General features: G+C 48.6%; 1 protein-coding gene across 1 annotated transcript in view; it reads left to right on the top strand.

Annotated features, from left to right (window-relative positions):
• Nucleotides 1–21,692, top strand: part of BTBD16 (BTB domain containing 16) — a 51,519-nt gene that overhangs the window by 25,273 nt on the left and 4,554 nt on the right. Inside the window, exons 9-12 of the mRNA XM_070363952.1 lie at nucleotides 5,494–5,613; nucleotides 18,369–18,460; nucleotides 19,329–19,411; nucleotides 21,074–21,151. Of these exons, the coding sequence (XP_070220053.1) occupies nucleotides 5,494–5,613; nucleotides 18,369–18,460; nucleotides 19,329–19,411; nucleotides 21,074–21,151 (373 nt within the window). The remainder of the gene's footprint in view (nucleotides 1–5,493; nucleotides 5,614–18,368; nucleotides 18,461–19,328; nucleotides 19,412–21,073; nucleotides 21,152–21,692) is intronic.

Raw genomic sequence — 21,692 nt, 5'->3', positions numbered from 1 at the left:
CCCTTTGACCTCATCTTCCTTTGGGTTTTCTTTCCATCTTGTAAATGGCCTTCGGTAAAATACAGTTTTCCTGACCCCCTGGGCCTCTGGTTTTCAGTTAATTTTCTTCATAGAGGTCATCACTCAGTGACCCTGTTTCACTCACTCTAATATTACGGAAGCTTCATTCCAAGGTCTGTTTTTCTGGAAGCCAATCTCCGTGTCGACTTAGGAGGGTGGAGAATTCAGACGGTTATCTGTCTAGTTCTAGCTGCACGGAAGGCTGCCCTGCAACCAGGGGGAACGTGTCTTCCTCCCTGACTTCCTGTCTATGATACAAGGAGTCCCGAGGGCTCAGGAATTCCCTGAGAACAGCTGCCACATCCTCTACGGCATCTGCAGCACCAATGGGCTTCCCTCTCAAATGTAGTATTTCCCAAAGCTATTTGGAAGGACTGATGCTGAAGCTGAAGCTCCAATATTTTGGCCACCTGATTCAAAAACCTGACTCATAAGAAAAGACCCCGATGCTGGGAAAGGCTGAGGGCAGGAGGAGAAGGGGAGGACAGAGGATGAGATGGTTGGATGGCATCATCGACTCAATGGACATGAGTTTGAGCAAGCTCCGGGAGATAGTGAAGGACAGGGCAGGCTGGTGTGCTGCAGTTCATGGGGTGGCAAGAAGTTGGACACAACTGAGCGACTGAACAACAATGCTTCTCTGGCTGATAACACCACCACCTACCAGTTATGAAGCACTGGGGTGTATGGAATACTCTGAGTGGGCAATCAGGTCTCATTCTTACAGCAGCCCCTTTGGAGGGTGTTCCTTGTAGTTTTCCCCTGCAGAATGGAGATCACAGGAAGGGATTGCTCCCCTCATGCAAAATGAGAGTTGAAATTTGAAGCCAGGTCTGAGTGGCCTCAACACCCATGGTTATTATCAGTCCACTGATGTGCTCTGCTCCAAACCTTCTTATTCCTTATTGATGGCCAGACATATGGATGGTCATCTTTTTTGTTATAAAAAAAAGTTACAAAGGTAGGCAGATAATACAAAATACAGTTGGATTATCCATCTCCTCAAATGAACACATGGTAAAATTTTGTCATAAATTAAGAAATAAAACATCCAACAAAGCAGAAGTCACCTTCCCCAGCCCTCCCTCCACCTCACAGCCTTATTCTTCATCTTTCCTCTTGTCTTCCTCCTCTCCTTAAAGTCAACCAAGCCACTGTTGTGAATTTGTGTGCCTCTAACCCATGAGATTACATGCTTGCTACATATATGTACATGTGAAAATTATGCACAGTATGGTTTTGCAAAGGTTTAAATTTCTCAGATTGTGACATTCTGCTACTATTCACGAACATCATGTGACTTGTTCTCTCCATGTTGATATTTATGTACTTAATCAGCGTTTTTAATTTTAGTTGTTGTACAGGGCTCCAGTGGGTGAACAGACAGCAATTTTTTTCATTCCCTTTCTAATGTCTTTTGTTTGGTTTGGCTTCCTGTCTTGCTAGGACAGTCAGTGCTGCAATGGGTAACCTCATTCATATTTTCTTGTTCACTTGGACATGGCTTTCTCTAGGGCTTGTATTCAAAAGGAGACATTTATTGTTTATATATAGTTTTCTCACACACAAAAAATAGAGGACAGTGTCTTGTTAAAGGCATTCTTACACTCATTACATCTCAGTGGCCGCTTGAGAGCCCCTGAAAACACATGTAGAGCAGTGCAGATGTTTGCCTGTGCCGGAGGGAAGTTTAGGATCTCTGTGAGTTCCATCTCGATTCAGATCATCAGAACTCTTAGGTAAATGAAAAAATGTTTGAATGTCCTCAGTGTGATGATTTCCTGTAGGAACTAATATTTTAGGGTGATGCTTGGATTTCATCCTAGTGCAAACCCAGCTGATGCTTGGGTTTCCCGGGTGGCTCAGTGGTAAAGACTCTGCCTGCCTGTGCAGGAGACACAGGTCTGATCCCTGGGTCAGGAAGATCCCCTGGAGGAGGAAACGGCAACCCACCTCAGTATTCTTGCCTGGGAAATCCCATGGACAGCAGAACCTGCTGGGTTACAGTCCATGGGGTCGCTAAAGAGTTGGGTACAACTCGGTGACTAAACAGCAGCTGATACTCGGACTAAAAACCGAGGCCTTTATTTCGACAATTATCTTTCATCATAAAATTGTAACCAGGGTCCTTATCCATGGGGCTCTTCATTACTCCCCTTGTGTCGTAAACCCCTCTTTAGTAAGATCTCAAAGAACCTTCTGGGCGTGGGGACCTCAAGCGTGGGTTCTGCAACAGAAGACTCGTAGCCCCCCAGCCCAGCAGTGGTTGGAGTCCTGGCAGAGTTCTTTTTTGGGAACCTCGTTCCAGGAGGTTCTATGAGCCCTCCCCTCCTGCCTCTCCATTATTGCCCAGACAGTGACAAATTCAGTCCTGTCTGCCCACAGTCAAAACCGGTGCATCTGTAGGTGCCTAAGAACAAAGAATAGGAAAGAGACCGTCCTACCGCCTCCAGAAATAGTGGGGGAGGTGGGAAGGCGACATTCCTGCTGCACTTGGAGTCACAATTGAGCTTGGCTTGCACCCATCATGACCGCTGAAGTGGTGGGTGAAGAGGCTGTGATACATTTTGAAGCCAGGGTACATCTCCACGGTCAGAGACAGAAAATATCAATGGGTTTAAGAAATGGTGCAATGACTCCTTGGAGAACTAAGTCATCAGAGGCTGTGAGAGGAGCTGTTTGGGAAGCATCCTTTACAGAGCTGACTTAATGGACAGCAACATCCTCTTCTCCTCATCCCTTATTTCTTGATTTATTCTCTCTCTTTCTTTTTTTTTTTTTTGGTGCTGCGCGGCATATGGGATCTTAGTTCCCCAACCAGGGATCAAACCCACACCTCCTGCACTGGAAGCGCAGAGTCTTAACCGCTGGACTGCCAGGGAGTCCGCCTTGTTTCTTATTGAGATGCCTTGCGCTGCTGCAGGCACAGTGTGGGCTCTGGAGCCAGGATCGAGCCCCACCACCTAGGAGTTGGAGCTGCTGTCCTCTGAGCCCATTGCTGTGTCCAGGAACTGTGCTAGGCAGGCTGTATGTGTGGTCAGCTCAGTGTGTCTGTGTGTGTGTGTTAGGCACTCAGTTGTGTCTGATTCTTTGCAGCCCTGTGGACCGTAGCCTGGCCAGGCTCCTCTGTCCATGGGATTTTCCAGGCAAGGATACTAGAGTGGGTTGCCATTCCCTTCTTCAGATGATTTTCCTGACCCAGGGATCAAACCCTAGTCTTCTGCCTTGCAGACAAATTCTCTACCATCTGAGCCACCAGGGAAGCCCAGAGGCACCAGGGAAGCCCAGTCAGCTCAATAATGGTCCCCCGAAGATGTCGACATCCCAACCCCTGGAACTTGTGAAAACGTTGGGTTGCACAGCAAAGGGGAATCAAGTTTGCAGATGAGACTAAAGTGGCACTAGAATGACCTTGAGATGGGGAGGTTACCCTGGATTTCCCAGGTGCCCCTAATGGAATCACCGGACTCTTCAGTGTGGGAGAGGGAGGAGGAAGAGTCAGAACCAGAGGGAGATTTGAAGATGCTGTGCTGCTGGCTGGAAGATGAAGGAAGGGGCCACAAGCCAAGGCATGCCAGTGGCCTCTAGGAGCTGGAAAAGGCAAAGAAATGATTTTCACATAGAACCTCAGGAAGGAGCATGGCCACGCCCACACCCTTATCTTAACCCAGTGAGGGTCATTTTGTACTTAGGGATCCTGGAACGAAAGACTGAAGGCAAAAGGAGAAGGGGGCAGCAGAGGATGAGATGGTTAGATAGCATGACTGACTCAGTGGACACGAATCTGAGAATCTGAACAAACTCCAGGAGATGCTGAAGGACAGGGGAGGCTAGCATGCTGCAGTCCATGAGGTCACAGAGTCAGAAATGAATTAGTGACCAAACAACAACAAATTTGTGTTGTTTTAAGCCTCTTGGTTTGTGGCAGTTTATTACAGCAGTGACAGGAAACTCACACAGATCGTACAAACTCACCCCACACAGCCTTCATAGTACAGTCAGTCTCCTACCTGCTTCAAGTTTCGAGCTTTCAAAGATGTACGTGCATTCATTCATGTCCAGTCATATAAGATAGTGCACATGCCTGGCATACACTGTCACATGTGTGCACCCTCTATAAGCAATTGTGGTTTTGTGTGCTTTACTGTACTGTATATGGTACAGTATCTTTACTTCAAGTCTAGGATGTCTGGAAACAAGCATTAAAAAAGTGGTAAATAGCTAATTGTGTTAGTTGGGTACCTAGGCTAAGTTTGTAGGAAAGTGTGAAAGTGTTAGTCGCTCAGTCGTGTCTGACTCTTTCCGACCCCATAGACTGTAGCCCGCCTGCTAGGCTCCTCTGCCCATGGAATTTTCTTGGCAAAAATACTGGAGTGGGTTGCCATTCCCTTCTCCAGGGGATCTTCCTGACCCAGGGCTCGAAAGTTTGCTGGATTTAGGGACAAATTGGACTTCTGAGCTCGCTCTCAGAAAGAGCTTTGTGTGTGTAGGGAACTTACTGTACCCTCTTAGCAGTGGCTGTAATCGCTACATTACAGATGAGCGAGTTGCAGCTGCAGGGCCGGAAAGCAGCCTGCAAGAGATTCCGCAGCCAACTTGGGGCAGAACTGACCCCTGCCCAGGTCTGACCTCAGAACTGTGTGACTCTGGACAAGTTATTCCCCAGTTGGGCCCAGAATTGGAATATGACCAATGAAGCATTCACCTTGGGTGCAATACTTAAGGGACACCAAAAACCTTCAGCCATTGAGATAAAGTATATCTTAGTGCCATATTTTACAGTGAAAATTAATATGCTGAACAAAACATTAAATTTTTAAATAAACAGGGTCAGTCTTAATAATATCCATATCTATAAAGTATGAAAGTGAAAGTGTTATTCAGTCATGTCCAATTCTTTGCGACCCCATGGACTGGGGTCCACCAGGCTCCTCTGTCCATGGAATTCTCCAGGCAGGAATACTGGAGTGAGTTGTCATGCCTTTCTCCAGGAGATCTTCCTGACCCAGGGATTGAACCTGGGTCTCCTGCATTGCAGGAAGTTTCTTTCCCGTCTGAGCCACCGGGGAAGCCACATCTATAAAAGTAAGAAATATATCCCAACTTTGCAGGGTTACTGGGTGGAATTTAATAAAAGGACATATGGAACCACCTTGAGAACACCGCCTCCTACTAGGAGCTCATTCAATGAGATGGTCATGATTTTACAGTGCACAGCAGGTGGGTGAAGGCTCAGGTTGGCTGAAGATCAAGTCCCAGCCGTGCCAGTTACCAGCTGAGTGACCTGAGACTTGGTATCTGTCTGTGAGTCCACATACAGACTCAGGGTGGCGTCGCCTCCTTCCTGAACTCACTCTCAACTTTTCACTCTCATACATACAGCATGGTTTTTGCTACTCCTCAATTGACTTCTCAATCTTTTGTTTTGGCCAGGTTGTTTACTTTTAGTGAGTTTCACCTTCTGAAAACGCTCCTTTTGTGGGTCTACTTGCAGCTGAACAACAAAACTCAGACGTTTCCAATGTACCAAACCGTGTTGATGTTTTTTAGCAGGTAACGTAACTTAGTGTTGATTGACGAACTGTGCACACACTGTTTCTTTGCTCCTAATACCATGGAGGAAGCGTTAGTGATACTGTTTTTCATAGTATCATTCAGAGGGCGGTTTTCTTATGGGATCTAAGATCATGGGATAACTTTGCACCACTGCTGCTGCTAAGTCACTTCAGTCGTGTCCGACTCTGTGTGACCCCATAGATGGCAGCCCACCAGTCTCCCCTGTCCCTGGGATTCTCCAGGCAAGAACACTGGAGTGGGTTGCCATTTCCTTCTCCAGTGCATGAAAGTGAAAAGTGAAAGTGAAGTTGCTCAGTCGTGTCCGACTCTTAGCGACCCCAAGGACTGCAGCCTTCCAGGCTCTTCCGTCCATGGGATTTTCCAGGCAAGAGTACTGGAGTCAGGTGCCATTGCCTTTTCCATGTATAATAGGAGTTATGAGACAGTCATGTGCATCTGTGCCATGACTGTGACAGGCTATGTCATGTCTATGACAGTCACGTGTTCTATGTCCAGTAAAAAGCATGATACAAAAGGTACTTTTTTCCCCTCAGGGAAATTACCATTCTGTATTGGCCTTGAGTTTTTCATACTTAAAATATGCCTAAATCAGACCAGAGCATTCTGGTTTGTGTCTCACTGGATAGCAGCATTCTGAATGTTCTGGACAGATGAAAAAGCATTTGAACTTAAAAAGACTTCATAGCATTAATCTAGTCTCTTAGACTCTCTAAGCTTATAAATTCTAAAAGTTATATATCTCAACATTTCAGTGAAAAATGACAATTACAGAAAGAGGGGATGTAGGTATACATATAAATGATTCCTTTTGCTGTACTGCAGAAACTAACAGAACATTGTAAAGCAACTATACTCTAATAATTTTGCTATACTCTGATAATTTTACTATACTCCAGTTAATTTTAAAAATAACTTACAGGATAAGGATGGGCACCATTTAATTATGCTTACTAAATGCAGCAATTCTGATCAGTACTTTCTATTTGTAATCTCATTTAATCTATGTCATACTTGGGGCTGGATTTATTATTCCCATTTCACAGATGAGGAAACTGAGGTGGAGATGACTATCTTGTCAGAGATCATACAAGTGATAAGGGGTTAGAGCCTGACTTGAACCTAGACTTGCCAACTGCCAAGAAGCTTTGCTTCCCATTCCTGGAATGAGAGGGTTCCTCTCTTGTGCATGCTGCAGTTGGTTCAGTAGTGAATCCCCAGGTTTGGTGTTTGGAACAGTCCTGAGGCTGCCGATCATCGGTTCAGTGCTGTTATTAGCCAGTTGCTTCTAAACTTGCCTTGCAGCGCATCTCCTTCCCCTGCCCTGTCCTCCTCTGCCTGTGTTTTCTGTCTGTTCGGCCCATTAGCAATGTCAGCTTGGGCAGTTTGGGGCCCGGGAACAGGCTGGGGGTGCAGGTGAAAGCAGTAACCTATTTTGCATCTCTTTGTTGTTGTTTAGTCTCTCAGGCATGTCCAATCTTTGTGCCCCGTGGACTGTAGCCCACCAGGCTCCTCTGTCCATGGGATTTCCCAGGCAAGAACACTGCTGTGGGCTTCCAATTCCTTCTCCAGGGGATCTTCCTATATCAGGGATCAAACCCACATCTCCTGCTTTGGCAGGCAGATTCTTTACCACTGAGCCACCTGGGACACCCACTGTGTCTTTTTAGCCTCTATTAAAACCTTGTAAATACTCTCATATCATCCATGCTGGTTGCTGAGTGTGGTGGTCCTATGGGCAAAGACAGCGCCAGGAAGATCTACCCTAGATGGACTGTCTTACCTTCATGGGCAGGCTTACCTTCTGTTCCCCACATCAGCAGTGATGGGGGCTTCCAAGCAAGATAAGGTGTGTTCAAGGAAATCAGGAGATGCCTTTCCTTTTGCACAAGTGCATTTAGCAAACACACCGTCCACACATTCATCAGCACGTTGACCAGCTTATGCCAAATTTCACTGGCCTTGTTCCGAAGTAGTTAATCCTTTCCTAGAACATCTGTGCACCATGTCAACTAAAGAGCCCGTTTTTTCCTGTCTTATCGGGGGAAAGCAGTATTCATTGCCAGAATGATATGTCCTTGCTTAGCTTCTATATAATTTGCTTTGAACTCGAATGTCTTAAATCCACACCCCGCCAACTCTTTTAATAGCCCAAGAGGCACTTTTTCCAGTGAGTCATGCACACCAGGAAAAGTCACTACTTGGCACCAGGTTAGGTCTCCTACTGGAAACGTCTAGAACCGGGAGATAGGAAATGAGCTAGAATGTAGGTGATTCATTTCAACTGTTTTTTACTGGGAGAGGAACAAGTGGAAGTGAGGGAGCTGAGGCCTATGGCCCTGAAAGTGAGGATTCCTGGGCCTGCCTGAGCTGGGGTCTCGAAGCTTCCTCCTGCCTGGGGGTAGGTCTCACAGTTATAGCTTCTCCATTCCTCCCGAATCCACAGTGATTCCATTTTGATCCCGGACCTCAGCCCTCTGCGTCGTGCATTTCTCCAAGGCCCCGAGCCTGCTGGGATTCCTTGTTGGAAACCGTTCATGTGTTTCCAAATGGCCTCCCTGCCCAACCTGAGCAGTCGGGATGGTATCCTTTACCTGGCGCTATATTCTCTGACTGCAGGGTGGGAGAGAGTCTTGCCAGCCTGCCCACCTGCCCTGCATCCCTCCTTCCTTTCCCCTCCCTCTCCCTCCGGCAAGTTTGGTGTCCTCTTGGGAGAAAAGACGAGACAGTTCTGGACCTCAGATGCTCTTCCCCCTGGTGATCACCGAGGCTCACCCCCAACTTGGAGGCCCATGGACCATTTTTAGGACTATGGGTGGCTTGCCTACCATCCCAGCTCACTACCCACGCTCAGCATGGTGGCACCTACAGGTCTCCCTGGTCAATGACTTCACCTCCCAAATGTGTGTCCTGAGTGTTCATTGGAAGGACTGATGTTGAAACTGAAGCTCCAATACTTTGGCCACCTGGTGCAAAGAGCTGACTCATGGAAAAGACCCTGATGCTGGGAAAGATTGAAGGCAGGAGGAGAAGGGGGTGATGGAGGATGAGATGGTTGGATGGCATGAGTTTGAACGTGAGTTTGAGTAAACTCCGGGAGTTGGTGATGGACAGGGAGGCCTACTGTGCTGCAGTCCCTGGGGTTGCAAAGAGTCGGACACGACTGAGGGACTGAATTGAACTGAGCCAAGGGATCAGCAGTCTCTCTCCCCAGCACCCCCACTCCAGCCAGCTGGCGTTGCCCCTTCTTCTCTGTCCATCCATGGAGGGGACCCTGTGGGAGCTTCAACCACTGGTTCCTTATGAACGGCTTGGTGGGCACATGCATTTTGCCTCCCCGGGCACATCATAAGCAGCTTGAAAGGGAGGGTTTGTAATCCTATATTGTGGCCCTAGCTTACGGAGCACAATGCTGAGCATGTAACAGCTTAGGGAATGATGAAGTGAAGTGAAGTCAAGTCGCTCAGTCGTGTCCGACTCTTTGTGACCCCATGGACTGTTAGCCCACCAGGCTCCTCCGTCCACGGGATACTCCAGGTAAGAATACTGGAGTAGGTTGCTATTTCCTTCTCCATCAAACATTCATCAGAGAAGTGGGTCTTACTATGCCGATGCCAGACTCAGAGAACAGCATGTCTGCTGCAACTCAAAATAGGAGGTGTGGCTTTTTTTTGTTTATTTATGTGTTTAGACCACACCCTGCGGCATGTGGGAACTTAGTTCCCTGACCAGAGATGGAACCTGCGCCCCTTGTAGTGGATAAGAGCAGAGTCTTAACCCCCGGAATGCTAGGGAAGTCCTTCCATCTTTATTGATGAGTAGGGTCTGTTTGGTGGACTAGACTAGGAAGAGTTCTAAGGCTTTCATGAGGCTCAGCAAGAAATAATGTCTCACTAGGTTGGTGATGCCGACCTAGGACATGAGCAGGCGCTGGTGGTGCCCAGGCTCTGTGTTGGCCTGAGGATCCTCAGGGCTGAGCTTCAGAGCTGCTGGCCTGAGGGCTCAGGCTTCGAGAAGGCACCTCTACTCCTGGGTGGAGGAGGGAGCCTGTGGGAAGCCATGGTCTCCAGAACTGAGTCACCAGGAGAGCTGAGCTCCACAGTCCAGTGAAGACAGAGGGAACAGCTAGGCAGGGAAGTTTCCATGGCCACTGACGGGGACACGCCAGGAGCATTGAAAGGTGGGGCAGAAGAGCAGACCTTGGGAGACAGTACACAGGCCTGGGAATGAGAACCAAGGAAGTTGGCTGGCTTGCCCCATTTTTAAAGTTGCATCTGTTGTTGAAATTATTTAAATGACAGAGTGGTTTAGAAGAGAGGTCAGAGTGGACCTCCGCAACAGGACTTTCATAGCATGACAGCAGCGAGAGTAGCTGCCTGAGTGTCAGACCAGCCAGGAGTGAGGCTGAGCTGCAGCTCGGGGTTCCAGCTGGGCCAGCAGTGGCCCAGTGTCCAGAAAGGAGAGTTTGGAGCAGCAACTGAGCCAAACAGACCAGACACTCCTTTGCTCATCTGTCTTGGCAATGTCTTGAGCTAGGAGGGAAGGTATCTAAGTAGTTAACTCCTTTGGCACCACTGTACCTGCAAGTAAAGATATATGTCCAAGTCTTTTGTACTCACTTGTGTTTTATTCATCTATTTTCTTTCATTCATTCAACATATTTATTGGACATTTTCTCTATGCCAGGGGCACCAAGAGGGCTCAGAGGGTAAAGAATCTGCCTGCAGTGCAGGAGACCCAGGTTCGATTTCTGGATCCATAAGATCCCCTGGAGAAGGGAATGGCTACCCGCTCCAGTATTCTTGCCTGGAGAATTCCATGGACAGAGGAGTCTGGCGGGCTGCAGTCCGTGTGGTCACAAAGAGTTGGACGTGACTGAGCGATTAACACTCCTGGGGACACCAGTGGAAAGTTAAAGGGGCGATTTATTTGCTCATCACCATGTTTAAGAACATCTTCAAGCTTATTTTCATTTTTGTCTAAACTCATCAGTATAGAAAGGACACAGGCATGTGTGTACACTTACATGCGCACACATACACACACACACACAGGCACACAGCTCAGCACCCACAGCCTGTTTTCCTGGCAGTAGTTAATTTAGAAAAACAAATAGGCTGTCCAGAATTAAATTTAACATTTCCTTGTAAGAAAAACAAAAAATGTAAGCAAACCCGCTGCCTTCATTGGTCCATGGAGGAAAAGTCATCCTTTCATTCCACTTAGCAGTCTGAGAAGCCCAGGGGAGCTGCAAAGACTCATCCGTGGGAAAAGGGCCAGAGGCAAATTTTCCACTTTTTTTTAAAGTACATTTTTCATCAAAATATAAAACATACAGCAAAGTTCACAGACCTTAAGTGAACAGCTCAATTAATTTCCGCAAAGTGCACACACCTGCTTAGTTACTCACTCTTTCCCACTTTTGCAACCCCACGAACTGTAGCCCACCAGGCTCCTCTGTCCATGGGATTCTCCAGGCAAGAATACTGGACTGGATTGCCATGTCCTCCTCCGTGGGATCTTCCCAACCCAACGATCGAACCCGTGTCTCCTCCATTGCAGGCAAATTCTTGACTGTCTGAACCACCAGGGAAGCCCATAACCAGTACCCAGACCAGGAAACAGAACTTGACCAGCCCCCTAATGTGTCTTATCTCAGTCACTACCTCTCCCACACCAAGGTAAACAATATCCTGCTTTCTTTTTCTAGGAGATTGTCTTGGCTGCTTTTGGATTTTACATAAATAGAATCTTAGAGCATAGACTTTTCATGTCTGGCTTCTTTTACTCAATAGTATGTCTGTAAAATCTATTCAGGGATGAATGGCCAGGGAGGGTAGGGGCTTACTTTTGCAAATTGGTGGTGGAGCTGGGTAGACCTGGGGCGCCTAGATCTTCAGACACATCTTTTGAGATCTTAGAGTTAAGGGCAAGTCATGAACAGACCTGTTATTCTTGTCTTTAGCTGCTTCATTAATGGGTCCCTCGCAGACACTGCAAGGGTGGATTCCAGCAACCTCACCAGAAGGAGGTCATTGAAAGCAGTCAATGAGGTCAGTTTCCACCCAGTCCCAAATATTAGATTCCCTGACGTCTGCAGTTAAGTCTTCTCCTTCCTAGTGAAAGTAAAAGTGCAAGTCGCTCAGTCATGTCCAACTCTTTGTGACCCCACGGACTGTAGCCTCTGTCCATAGATTTCGCCAGGCAAGTCCCTTCTCCAGGGGATCTTCCCAACCCAGGTCTCCTGCGTTGCAGGCAGATTCTTTACCGTCTGAGCCACCAGGGAAGCTCCTCCTCCTTCTCATGTCCTGTCCAAATCTGACCCAGTTTTTGCAGAGCTTAGGGACTCCTCCTGGAAGTCTTCCTGGATCCCACCTGCACACTGGACAGACTCCTTCTGAGTCTTTTGCAGAGAGAACAAGAGCATGTGCTGGCTGTGTGTGCACCCTGGTCTACAAACCCAGCACCACCTCCTCACATACACCACTCGAGAGTAGCCTCCAAGGAGAGCCACCCAGCCATGCCCTGCACCCCTCGTGGCCCAGCCCTCAGGCGTCTGGAATGAAATGCACTATAACTCTGGGTGCCAGGTCAGGCAGAAGCCATGCATCTCTGGTGATTAATGGGTGGCGTTTGTAGATGTAACCATGCAGTGTTCATAAAACCGGGCAACCCCGGTGTGAAACTCAGATCTCTTTACAGGAACATTCATTTTGAAGTATTCCATGAATCATGGAATTGAAGGTGGTTAAGTTGTTCTCTCTCAGAGTCTCTCCATTGAGCCCTATGCAGGGAGGTTCATATATTTCAAGTCAGGATTTCTCATGACCTGACTTTTGCATTTCTTGGTTTGATTTCTTCTCTGACTCTGACCACATGGCTCCCTTCCCCCTTAGCTTGGCTTCCAGGAAATTGAATCTCCTTCTTTTCAAGGTGCCTAAATATCATTGATTCCTATTCCTTACTACCTTTGCACTTCCCTCACCTGGCTTCTTGGCTTTCCACCCAAACTGTGCATGCGTGCTCAGTCACTCAGTCGTGTCTGACTCTTTGCAACCCCAATGGACTGTAGCCCTCCAGGCTTCTCTGTCCATGGGATTTGTCAGGCAGGAAAGAATACTGGAGTGGGTTGCTATTTTCTACTGCAGGGGATCTTCCCAGCCCAGGGATCAAACCTGCCGTCTCTTGCATTACCAGGCAGATTCTTCACCACTATGCCTGGGAAGTGGGAAGGGAAGCTACCCGGGAAGCCCTTCTACCCAAACTGGGTGAACCCCAAACGTCCTCTTCAACCATAAGAGTGGAGACTTTGGAGAACACAAGGAATATGTGTCTGAAGGCAGGAGGCCTTTGCAAAGGGCAGTTAGAGTCCTTATTAGATAACGTTTCTAGTCTCAGTTCTGCCTTTGGGCAAAGGTCAGGACCATCTTCATCTTCCTCATCAAGATGACATTGACTGCTCTCGATAAATGACCAATAGGACTTGGCTTGACAAATAAGCATGGCAACAACGGACAGAACCCCATGAGGAGTTAGGAAAATTGGCATAGAATAGCCTGGCCTGTGCATGCACATGTGTGTGATGTGTATATGCATGTGTGCACACACATGTCCTGGGCTGGAACTGCATTCCTAGGAACTACGGGTAAGCGGAGGGGTGGGATGGTGGGACTGAGCCTGGTGGGTTGGCAAGGACCAGTTCATTCATCTGGTTAATTCACTTAACATTATTGCAAGCTGGCAGAGAGCCAGACACTGTAAAGGGTGCTGTGAATATGAGTAAACAGAACAGATGAAAATCCCCATCTTCACAGAGTTGACAGTCCAGGAAGCAGAGCCGAACGTATTCCATAAATGAAGTGTGTGTTGAAAGGTGTCAGCCATGAGTCTGAGTCCCACTACTGCTGTTTACTGACTGGAGGTTAACAATGCTCCCTCCTCAGTCTGACGTAGGTTCATTCTGACTCAGAGCAGAGGCCCAGCCTGGCACTTGGCAGGACGCCCTGAATGGCAGTGGCATTTGGTGGGTGATGGTGGTGCTGGTGACATTCAGAACTGTTGTTTCTTTACCACACTTTGGTGTCGGGAGCTGTGGGGACCGTTTCCTGCTTCTTGGGTTTCACAAGGCGTCCGGGTCTTCTGCACCGAGTTACCTTTTGAAAAAAAGCCCTTTCCCTTTCTTGTCGTGTATTATCGCCCCCAAGTCCGTCATGTATTTCAAACTTCACTTTAAAATATTCAAACATTTCTCATAGGGATGAAGTAATTTTTAACACCAATTTCTTTATTGAGGTAAAAAGCACATATGAACATAAAAATGACCATTTTACCCGTTTTTATGTGTATATCTCAGGGGCATTACGTACGTTCTCACTGTCATATAACGGTTCCCATCATCCTTCTCCTGAACTTGTTCTTCCTAAACTGAAATTCCCTACACGTAAAGCAGTAAATCCCCATTCCTCTCTCCCTCCGCCCCTGGCAACCAGCGTTCTATCTTTGTCTCTGTGAATTTTACTGTTTAGGAACCTCATCTGCTTCTCAGGTTGACTCAGTGGTAAAGAATCCACTTGCCAAGCAGGAGACATGGGTTCGAACCCTGGGCCAAGAAGATTTCCTGGAGAAGGAAATGGCAACCCACTCCAGTATTCTTGCCTGGAGAATCCCACAGACAGAGGAGCCTGGTGGGCTGCAGTCCATGGGGTCGCAGAGTCGGACACAACTTAGCATTTAAAGAGCAGCAGGAACCTCATGTAAGTGGAGTCACACAGTATCTGTCCTTTTGTGTCTGGCTTATTTCACTTAGCATAATGTCTTCAAGTTTCATCCGTGCTGTAGCATGAGTCAGAATTGTAGAGTGCATTTAAAAGGCTAAAATTTGAAGTGCTGGGCTAATGGGGCTCTGAGTCTGAAGGGTAAATGATTCTGATGACAGGATGGAGGAAGGGAGAAGGTCATGGCTCACAGCAGCTCTGAAGCGACAGCCTGCGCTGGTGTGATGGAGACTTTTCCTGGGCGCTGTCTTTCAGGAGGTCAGAAGGAGGGATGTGTTCCCAGTGCCTTGTGAGCAGAACCCAGAGGTGACCTGAGTGTGTCTTTCAGGATCAAGGATCTATGAACCATCCTCCCTAAGGGGCTCATGCTCCAAGGGTTTCCGATGACCTTTAAAAGTCAGACACCATAGCCTGAAGCTTTTCTCAGAAACGTTAGTCAGTGCGTGCTCAGTTGCTCAGTCATGTTCAACTCCTTTCGACCCCATGGACTGTAGCCCACCAGGCTCCTCTGTCCATGGAATTCTCCAGGCAAGAATACTAGACTGGGTTGCCATGCCCTTGCTAACCCCAAAGTGTCTGTACAGACAGAACACAGCACCAGGGGAAGCCAGGCCAGCCTTTGAGTCCACCAAACAGCCATGCAAAGGGGCTCTAACTCCACAGCCAGCTTCCCCACTTTATGTGACATAAAGAGACTGATGAGTGTGTTTATCCTTGGCCTAGAAAATCCAGATGCCACCCCCTCCCCACCCTGACCAGCGGAATTGAGTTAGACTGATATGCTCGGGCTGTCTCCAGAAGTCTCAACAGAGTCCGGGCTCTGCTGTGGTCCACCCCCTTGGCTCTAGTGGCAAGATTATGCCCATTGATTCAAGGGGTTGGACCACACCACTCAGATGTTTGGGGAATATAGAGAATTAGCAGCTGAGGCCACTGTTTACTTCCTTTGATGTGGCCTGGAGCTCCATTGAGTTAGAGGGTGGCAGCTTTGGACAGCAAGGAGATCAAACCAGTCAGTCTTAAAAGATATCAACCCTGAATATTCACTGGAAGGACTGATGCTGAAGCTGAAGCTCCAATACTTTGGCCACCTGATTCGAAGCGCCGACTCATTGGAAAAGACCCTGATGCTGGGAAAGATTGAGGGCAGGAGGAGAAGGGGACGTCAGAGGATGAGATGGTTGGATGGCATCACTGACTCTGTGGACATGAGTTTAAGCAAACTCCGGGAGATGGGGAAGGACAGGGAAGCCTGGTGTGCTGCAGTTCGTGGGGTCCCAAAGAGTCAGACACGACCGAGCGACTGAACAATAAGTGATAATGAGCGCCACCAAAAGCCTGATCTGCATTTGACCGGCTCCAGTCCAGGTCTCTCCCTGGGAGGAGGAGACGGTGGTGGTGATTGGGAGGACCACTGGGACCAGCAGCTGTGCCCAGCACTTCACAAGAACTGTCACCTCTGCTTCTCCCAGGGAAGTACACTGACTATTGTCCCCCCCGACGGAGAAGAAGATGGAAGCCTGGGGAGGCGGGATCCCGTGGCTGATGGCTGGCTGCCCCAGCACTGGAACCTGGTCTGTCTGACTCCAGGGCCCGAGCTCCGGGACCCCAAGCATGGCTGGGCAATGGATGAGCTGACTTGTGACCTAGCCAAGTCAGCCACCATCAGTCCCACTTCCTGTGACCCAAAGGGGCCTGTCTTAACAAAACCCTTCCAGGGTCCTCTCGGGGAGGAGGTCTGTCCGTAGAGGTCCTGGCTAATGGTTGTTAGGTCTGAGCGCCTCTTGCAGGGAGCCTCGGGTCCCTCCTTACCCTCCCAGCATCCTTCCCACAATCTGTGGAGTTGTCACCTGGGGGCTTCTGAGCTGGAGGGGAAATCTGTCTTCTAGGTGGTCCTTTCCCTTCTGGGCTGAGACCATATTAACCTGCAGCTCCAGCAGGTTTGGTCTTCTCCCAGGCTGCTCTGGGTTGGGGGAGCCCTTGCCGAGAGTACAGGCTTATTCCTCAGAGCACGAATCTGGACTGGGGGGCTGTGCCATCAGCCCCTTCTTCCCTCCTTGATGCCTGAACCTGCCACAATGCTGCCCAGCTTCTTCTTCCATTAAATGGTAAGAAAGAGGCAGAGAAGGAAGTGGCATTCAAATCAGAAAAAGGAGGCAAGCAAGAGTTTTTGGTCCAGCTAAGAGGTCCATGTTTCTCGGGGTACTGGCATGGCCCCCACCAGCCCAGCTCTTACTGCCCTGGGTAATGGAGGGCTGGTTCCAGGATCAATAGCCCTGCACTCCTGGAAGTATCAGCCTTCCTTTATTTATGCCAGGTCCATCCACTCCAGAGATAGGTCCCCAGTGCTTGCTTGCTAAGCTGCTTCAGTTGTGTCCAGCTCTGTGCAACCCTATGGACTGTAGCTTGACAGGTTCCTCTGTCCATGGGATTCTCCAGGCAAGAATACCGTGAAGTGGGTTGCCATGCCCTCCTCCAGGGGATCTTCCTGACCCAGGGATCGAACCCTATGTCCCTTATGTCCCCTGCATTGGTGGGCAGGTTCTTTACCACTAGCACCACCGGGGAAGCCCAGGTCCCCAGTGGATTCTAATAAATAGTCATTGAATTTGCATTTGCTCACTCGTCCTCGTGCTCCATCCCCTCTCCCGATGCCTCAGCATCCCTGATCTTCTCTCCTGGGACCACTGCCATGAAGAGGAGTTGGAGAGCCCCAGGAATTCTCAGATCTTGTGAAAACAAATGGTCCCCAGGCAGGGCAGTAGGCACCCCCAGCAGAGGCAGGACACAGAGCCAATGGAGCGTTCAGTCTGGCTGGGACAGGGTGTGATTTGGACACCACTCCTGATTCATGGAAAAATATCCTAAAAGTGCCCTTGGCTGGTCTCATACAGGAACTGACTTGAGGGAATGGCTACGTTTCCAAAGGGACTTGGAAAATTATCCCTTGTTGTCCCCACTGGTCAAAAGTGACTATTTTACAAAGCAAGTTGTTTCAAAACAGGAGTGGATGTGTGTACGTGTCTTCTCAAGGTGAGTGTGATCTCAGCCCGGCCCTGACGTCAGCCACGTGTGGAAATTAACCGAGTTTAGTATTAACAGTGTTGCAGAGCTGATCCCGGAACCAGCTGCTAAAATGAGTTACCCACTCATCTGACCTTGCCTTTTAATTCTACCAGAAAGTGCTTCTTTAAAAACAGTTTTATTTAGTTTTGACTGTGCTGGGTCTTTGTTGCTGCATGGGCTTTTCAATTGGGGGCTTCTCACTGAAGTGGTTTCTCGTTGCAGAGCACGGGATCTAGGGCATTTGGGCTCCAGTAGTTGTGGCTCCTGGGCTCTAGAGCAGCTCGACATTTGTGGCACATGGGCTTAGTTGCTTCATGGCACGTGAGATCCTCCAGAATCAGGGACAGAACCCGTGTCTCTGGTGTCTCCCGCATTGACAGGCGGCTGCTTTACCACTGAAACACCAGGGAAGTCCCAGAAAGTGCTCTTGAAATGCCTCAGCTGCCCTTTGGCCAGTTACTCAAAGGGCAGCATGTGTGCAGGAAGAATCAGCAGCTACAGGTTCAAGTCCTGGCTGAGTCATCGTTTTTTCCTCTGTAAAATGGAGCCGATGGTATTAGTCCTGTCTGCCCCCTTGAGAAGCTTGTGAGACTCAAGTGAGAAAATGTATTTTGAAACCCTGTACAGTCCCATGTGTTCCATCATCACTTAATAAGTATTTGTCAAGCACCCACTACGTGGTACACACAGGGATATATAGCCTTTTGTCTCGTAAAAACCTCAGTGGCAGCTGCCCTCTGCTTCCACACTCCCCATCCATCCAAGAGAGAACCAGGCACCATCTACCTCTGGTGGGTGGACTCACTTAGCCCCTGATGTGACTTTCATGAGCCCCAGCCTATTCCAGAAAGGAGGGTTCTGAAAGCCTTTTATCCTCTTTGCACCTCTGCTAAGCTTCCCCAAGAACTGTGCCTTTCTGGACCGTGATGTGGGACAGAACTTGATCCCGCTCTTCCTTTGCCTGCGTCTGCACAGCATCACCAAAGGTAAGTCCTGCCCGTGGGAGGGCGTCCAGGGGAGGCTGTTGGCTGCCCCGCCCCTCAGCACTCCCAGAGAAGCCCACCAGCCATTTCCAAAAGAGTCAGCCGAGATCGAGATCTGGCTCTATCACTTCCAAAGTGTGTGATTTGGGGAAAGTCATTTAGCCACCCAGCCTCAGTTTCCTTGTCTGTAAAACGGGGATAATCAGAGTTTCTGTGAAACATGACGATGGATGGAAGAGACCCAGTGATTGTGAAAGTGCACTCGGCACCCAGGACTGGGTTGTTGCCAACTAACCAAGTGCCTGGCCTCTTAGTGCGGCAGCCCCTCTGGGTCATTCCCTTGCTCGGTGGGTCTGTGCTCCGGGCTAGAGTTTCCTCATCCTTATGCTCTGGGCCCAAGGCAAGGCAGCTGTGACTTGGAAAAAGAGGGCACTCTTGGGGAGTGTGTTTGGGGCAGCCCAGGTGGCCACTCAGTGAGGTTTTTGCATCTGAAAGGACATTGGAGAACTTTTTCAAAGCCATTTCTAGTCATCCAGATTGAATGAGTAGCTCTAAACCCAACAAATGGTTGATGGAGCCCAGCTAGATTTGTCCAAATGGCTTCTAGACACTCCAAAAACACTTGTTTATAGGATCTCAACCCTCCTTCCTGGGCAGGATTGTGGGCGGGGCATGGGGGAGGCTGGCTGTGGACACTTTGGGAGAAAGTGCCTTGGAATGTCCCACTTGGGTCCCGCATGTCTAAGGATGGGATAGGAATGCTCTCCCATTCTCAGCTCCTGACTTCCTCCTCTTCTCCTCTGTAAGCAAGACTTTTGCAGTTCTGTGAGGAATAAATCCATAAGAATGTTCCCTTTGTGCATCTTCCCAGGCAAGGATCTGGAAGAGCTTAGGCACATAAACTTCTTCCCTGAATCCTGGCTGGTCCGGGTTACAGCCAACCACTACCACGCGGTAAGTCGCCAACTCAACAAGGAAACAGTTAGCAAAATTTATTGCCTTTGCTTTTTTCTGGGGATGTGTTTTGCATTTGAAACCTCTGGGCTTCTGAGGTTGGGAAGTATCTGGATCCTTCCCCAGGGGAAGTGGACAGAGCCAAGCCTGGAGGGGAGGAGGGAGGTGGCCCCGCCTTGGAGCCCAGGTGTTTAGAGCATCAGCCCTGTTGACCTGAAGAGTCAGAGACCATTGGCCACATGGCCCTCCACACTGAGTCCCCTCACCAAAGCAAATGTCATGTACTTATTATTGGACATTTTCAAAATGCAGAGAAATTGAAAGAAAGCAAACGCATACCCTCAGACCCATCACCCAAAACAACTACTGCTAACATCTCATTGCATATGACCTTCCAGTCTTAAAAAAGAAATGCGTAATGAAATGTTCTTTTATCACCATTTTTAATGGCTGCAAACTCACCAAAAGGATGTGCTACAAAACCTAACCCTAACCCTACCACTTGGTGACTGGCCAGTGCTACTTGGCTTCTTCTTTATTGTAGAGAAGTCATGGTGTTTCTGATTGTTAACTATTATAAATAGACTGTATGGTGAATGCATTTGCACATGATGGTTTATTTTGACTGAGAATTATTTTCTTATAGGATAATTTGAAGAGTAAAAAATACTGGCTCCAAAAGGAGTGTGCACTTTTGTTCTTGATATATATTAGCAAACTTGGGACCAAATTACTCCTTCCCCAGTGATAAATGAGGTGCCTTCCTTTGAGCTCAGTAACACAGAGCATTTTCCTTTTCCATCACTTGCGTCAATTGTGAAGTGAACAATGGCATCTCATTTTTTAATAGGCACCCCTTTTATTACTAGTAAATATGAATATTTTTCCATGTGGTGTTTCCCCCTTTGTGAATTGTCCGTGCAAACTATTGTGCTTCTTATGTGCTTCCAATCGTGCATTTTCAGAGATGAAATGGGGCAGTGTTTGAGTTCTGAAGGTTTATGAGTCACTAGTTAAAATTCAATTCAGCTCAACAAACACGTATTGTAATGTGCAAACCACAGGGCTCAATGGCCCCCGCACAGCAGATAAGGTCTCCACGGAACTGTGCTCTTCTGGGGTGTAACTCAGAACTGTGCTCTGATGGAGCAGAGAAGGAGAGGGGTGACAGAGAGAGGGGGGACAGTCTCGGAGCTGGAGCTGGACACTTCAGGGAGTCCCCCACCTCCCTCTTCATATCCTCTGGCCCACACACCTCCTTCCCTTTGCCCTCTACCACCAATGTCATCCTCCTGAAATGTGCTCCCTCCTGACCCCAGTCATCACGTGGAGCCTGCCACGTGGGGCCATACCTGGTCTTGAGTTTGTAGCCAAGAATATGCTCTGCCTTGTGATTGGGCTCCCAATGAACACATTTTATTTCTCAGCTAAGAAAAAAATGCTGGGGCATTTTTCGTGTCCTCATCTTTGCATCCTGGGAAATCCTTGAGCAGGGTACCCGACTAGCAGGTTTTCAGTAAGTACTGTGGACTGGATTCATGGGTGAATGTAGGCTCCAGAGACAGAACTCTTTTGAACACAGTGAGGGATGTTGGGATCGATGCAGTGAAGATGTTGTTGGGGAATCAGGTTGCTGGTAAGTGGTGTGTGTTTTCCTTTCAGCTGGAGAATGGGGGCGACATGGCCCACGTGAAAGACCTAAGCACCCAGGCGGTGAGATTCGGGCTGCTTTTTAACCAGGTACTGACCACCAGACTGAGCAAGGGGAAGGACCATCCCACCTCGTGCTTGGTTAGAGACCTTTGTACAATGACCGTGGTCAATTATTACCTGTGGCAAGATGGCCAAGGCAGAAAAGGAACTTGTAGGTGTCGCTCTTGAACACTCACCATCTGCTCAGGGGTAAAATTCACAAGACAGGGCCCTGGGATAGGCCATTCAGTAACTTGATATACACAGCTACAGCACCCCATGAGGTTGACCAGCTGTCTCAGTTTTCAGGATTGGAGTCATTTCCCTGGGGATGTGGAACTTTCTGTTCTAAAGTCAGGAAAGACCTGGGCAACCTGGGATGAGTTGGTCATCCTCTTCACCACAAATATGGTGAGCTGCCAACCGCTCAAGAAGAGATTCCACTCCAAGCCCATGGTTAAGGTTGCCAAGGTGGCTAATCTGGGCAGCTATTTTGTTGGAGCCCAGACTCGAACCAGCTGTGAGTCGTGAGCTCGGCTGCAGAGCACCCGGGGGCTCAACAGCCGGAGGAGCCCAAGGGGCCAGCAGC

This window comes from Bos mutus, chromosome 26, assembly GCF_027580195.1.
Source record: "Bos mutus isolate GX-2022 chromosome 26, NWIPB_WYAK_1.1, whole genome shotgun sequence".
In the NCBI taxonomy this organism is placed as follows: domain Eukaryota; kingdom Metazoa; phylum Chordata; class Mammalia; order Artiodactyla; family Bovidae; genus Bos; species Bos mutus.
The sequence above is the reverse complement of the archived record's forward strand: the minus strand, read 5'-3'. Positions and strand labels throughout refer to the sequence as shown.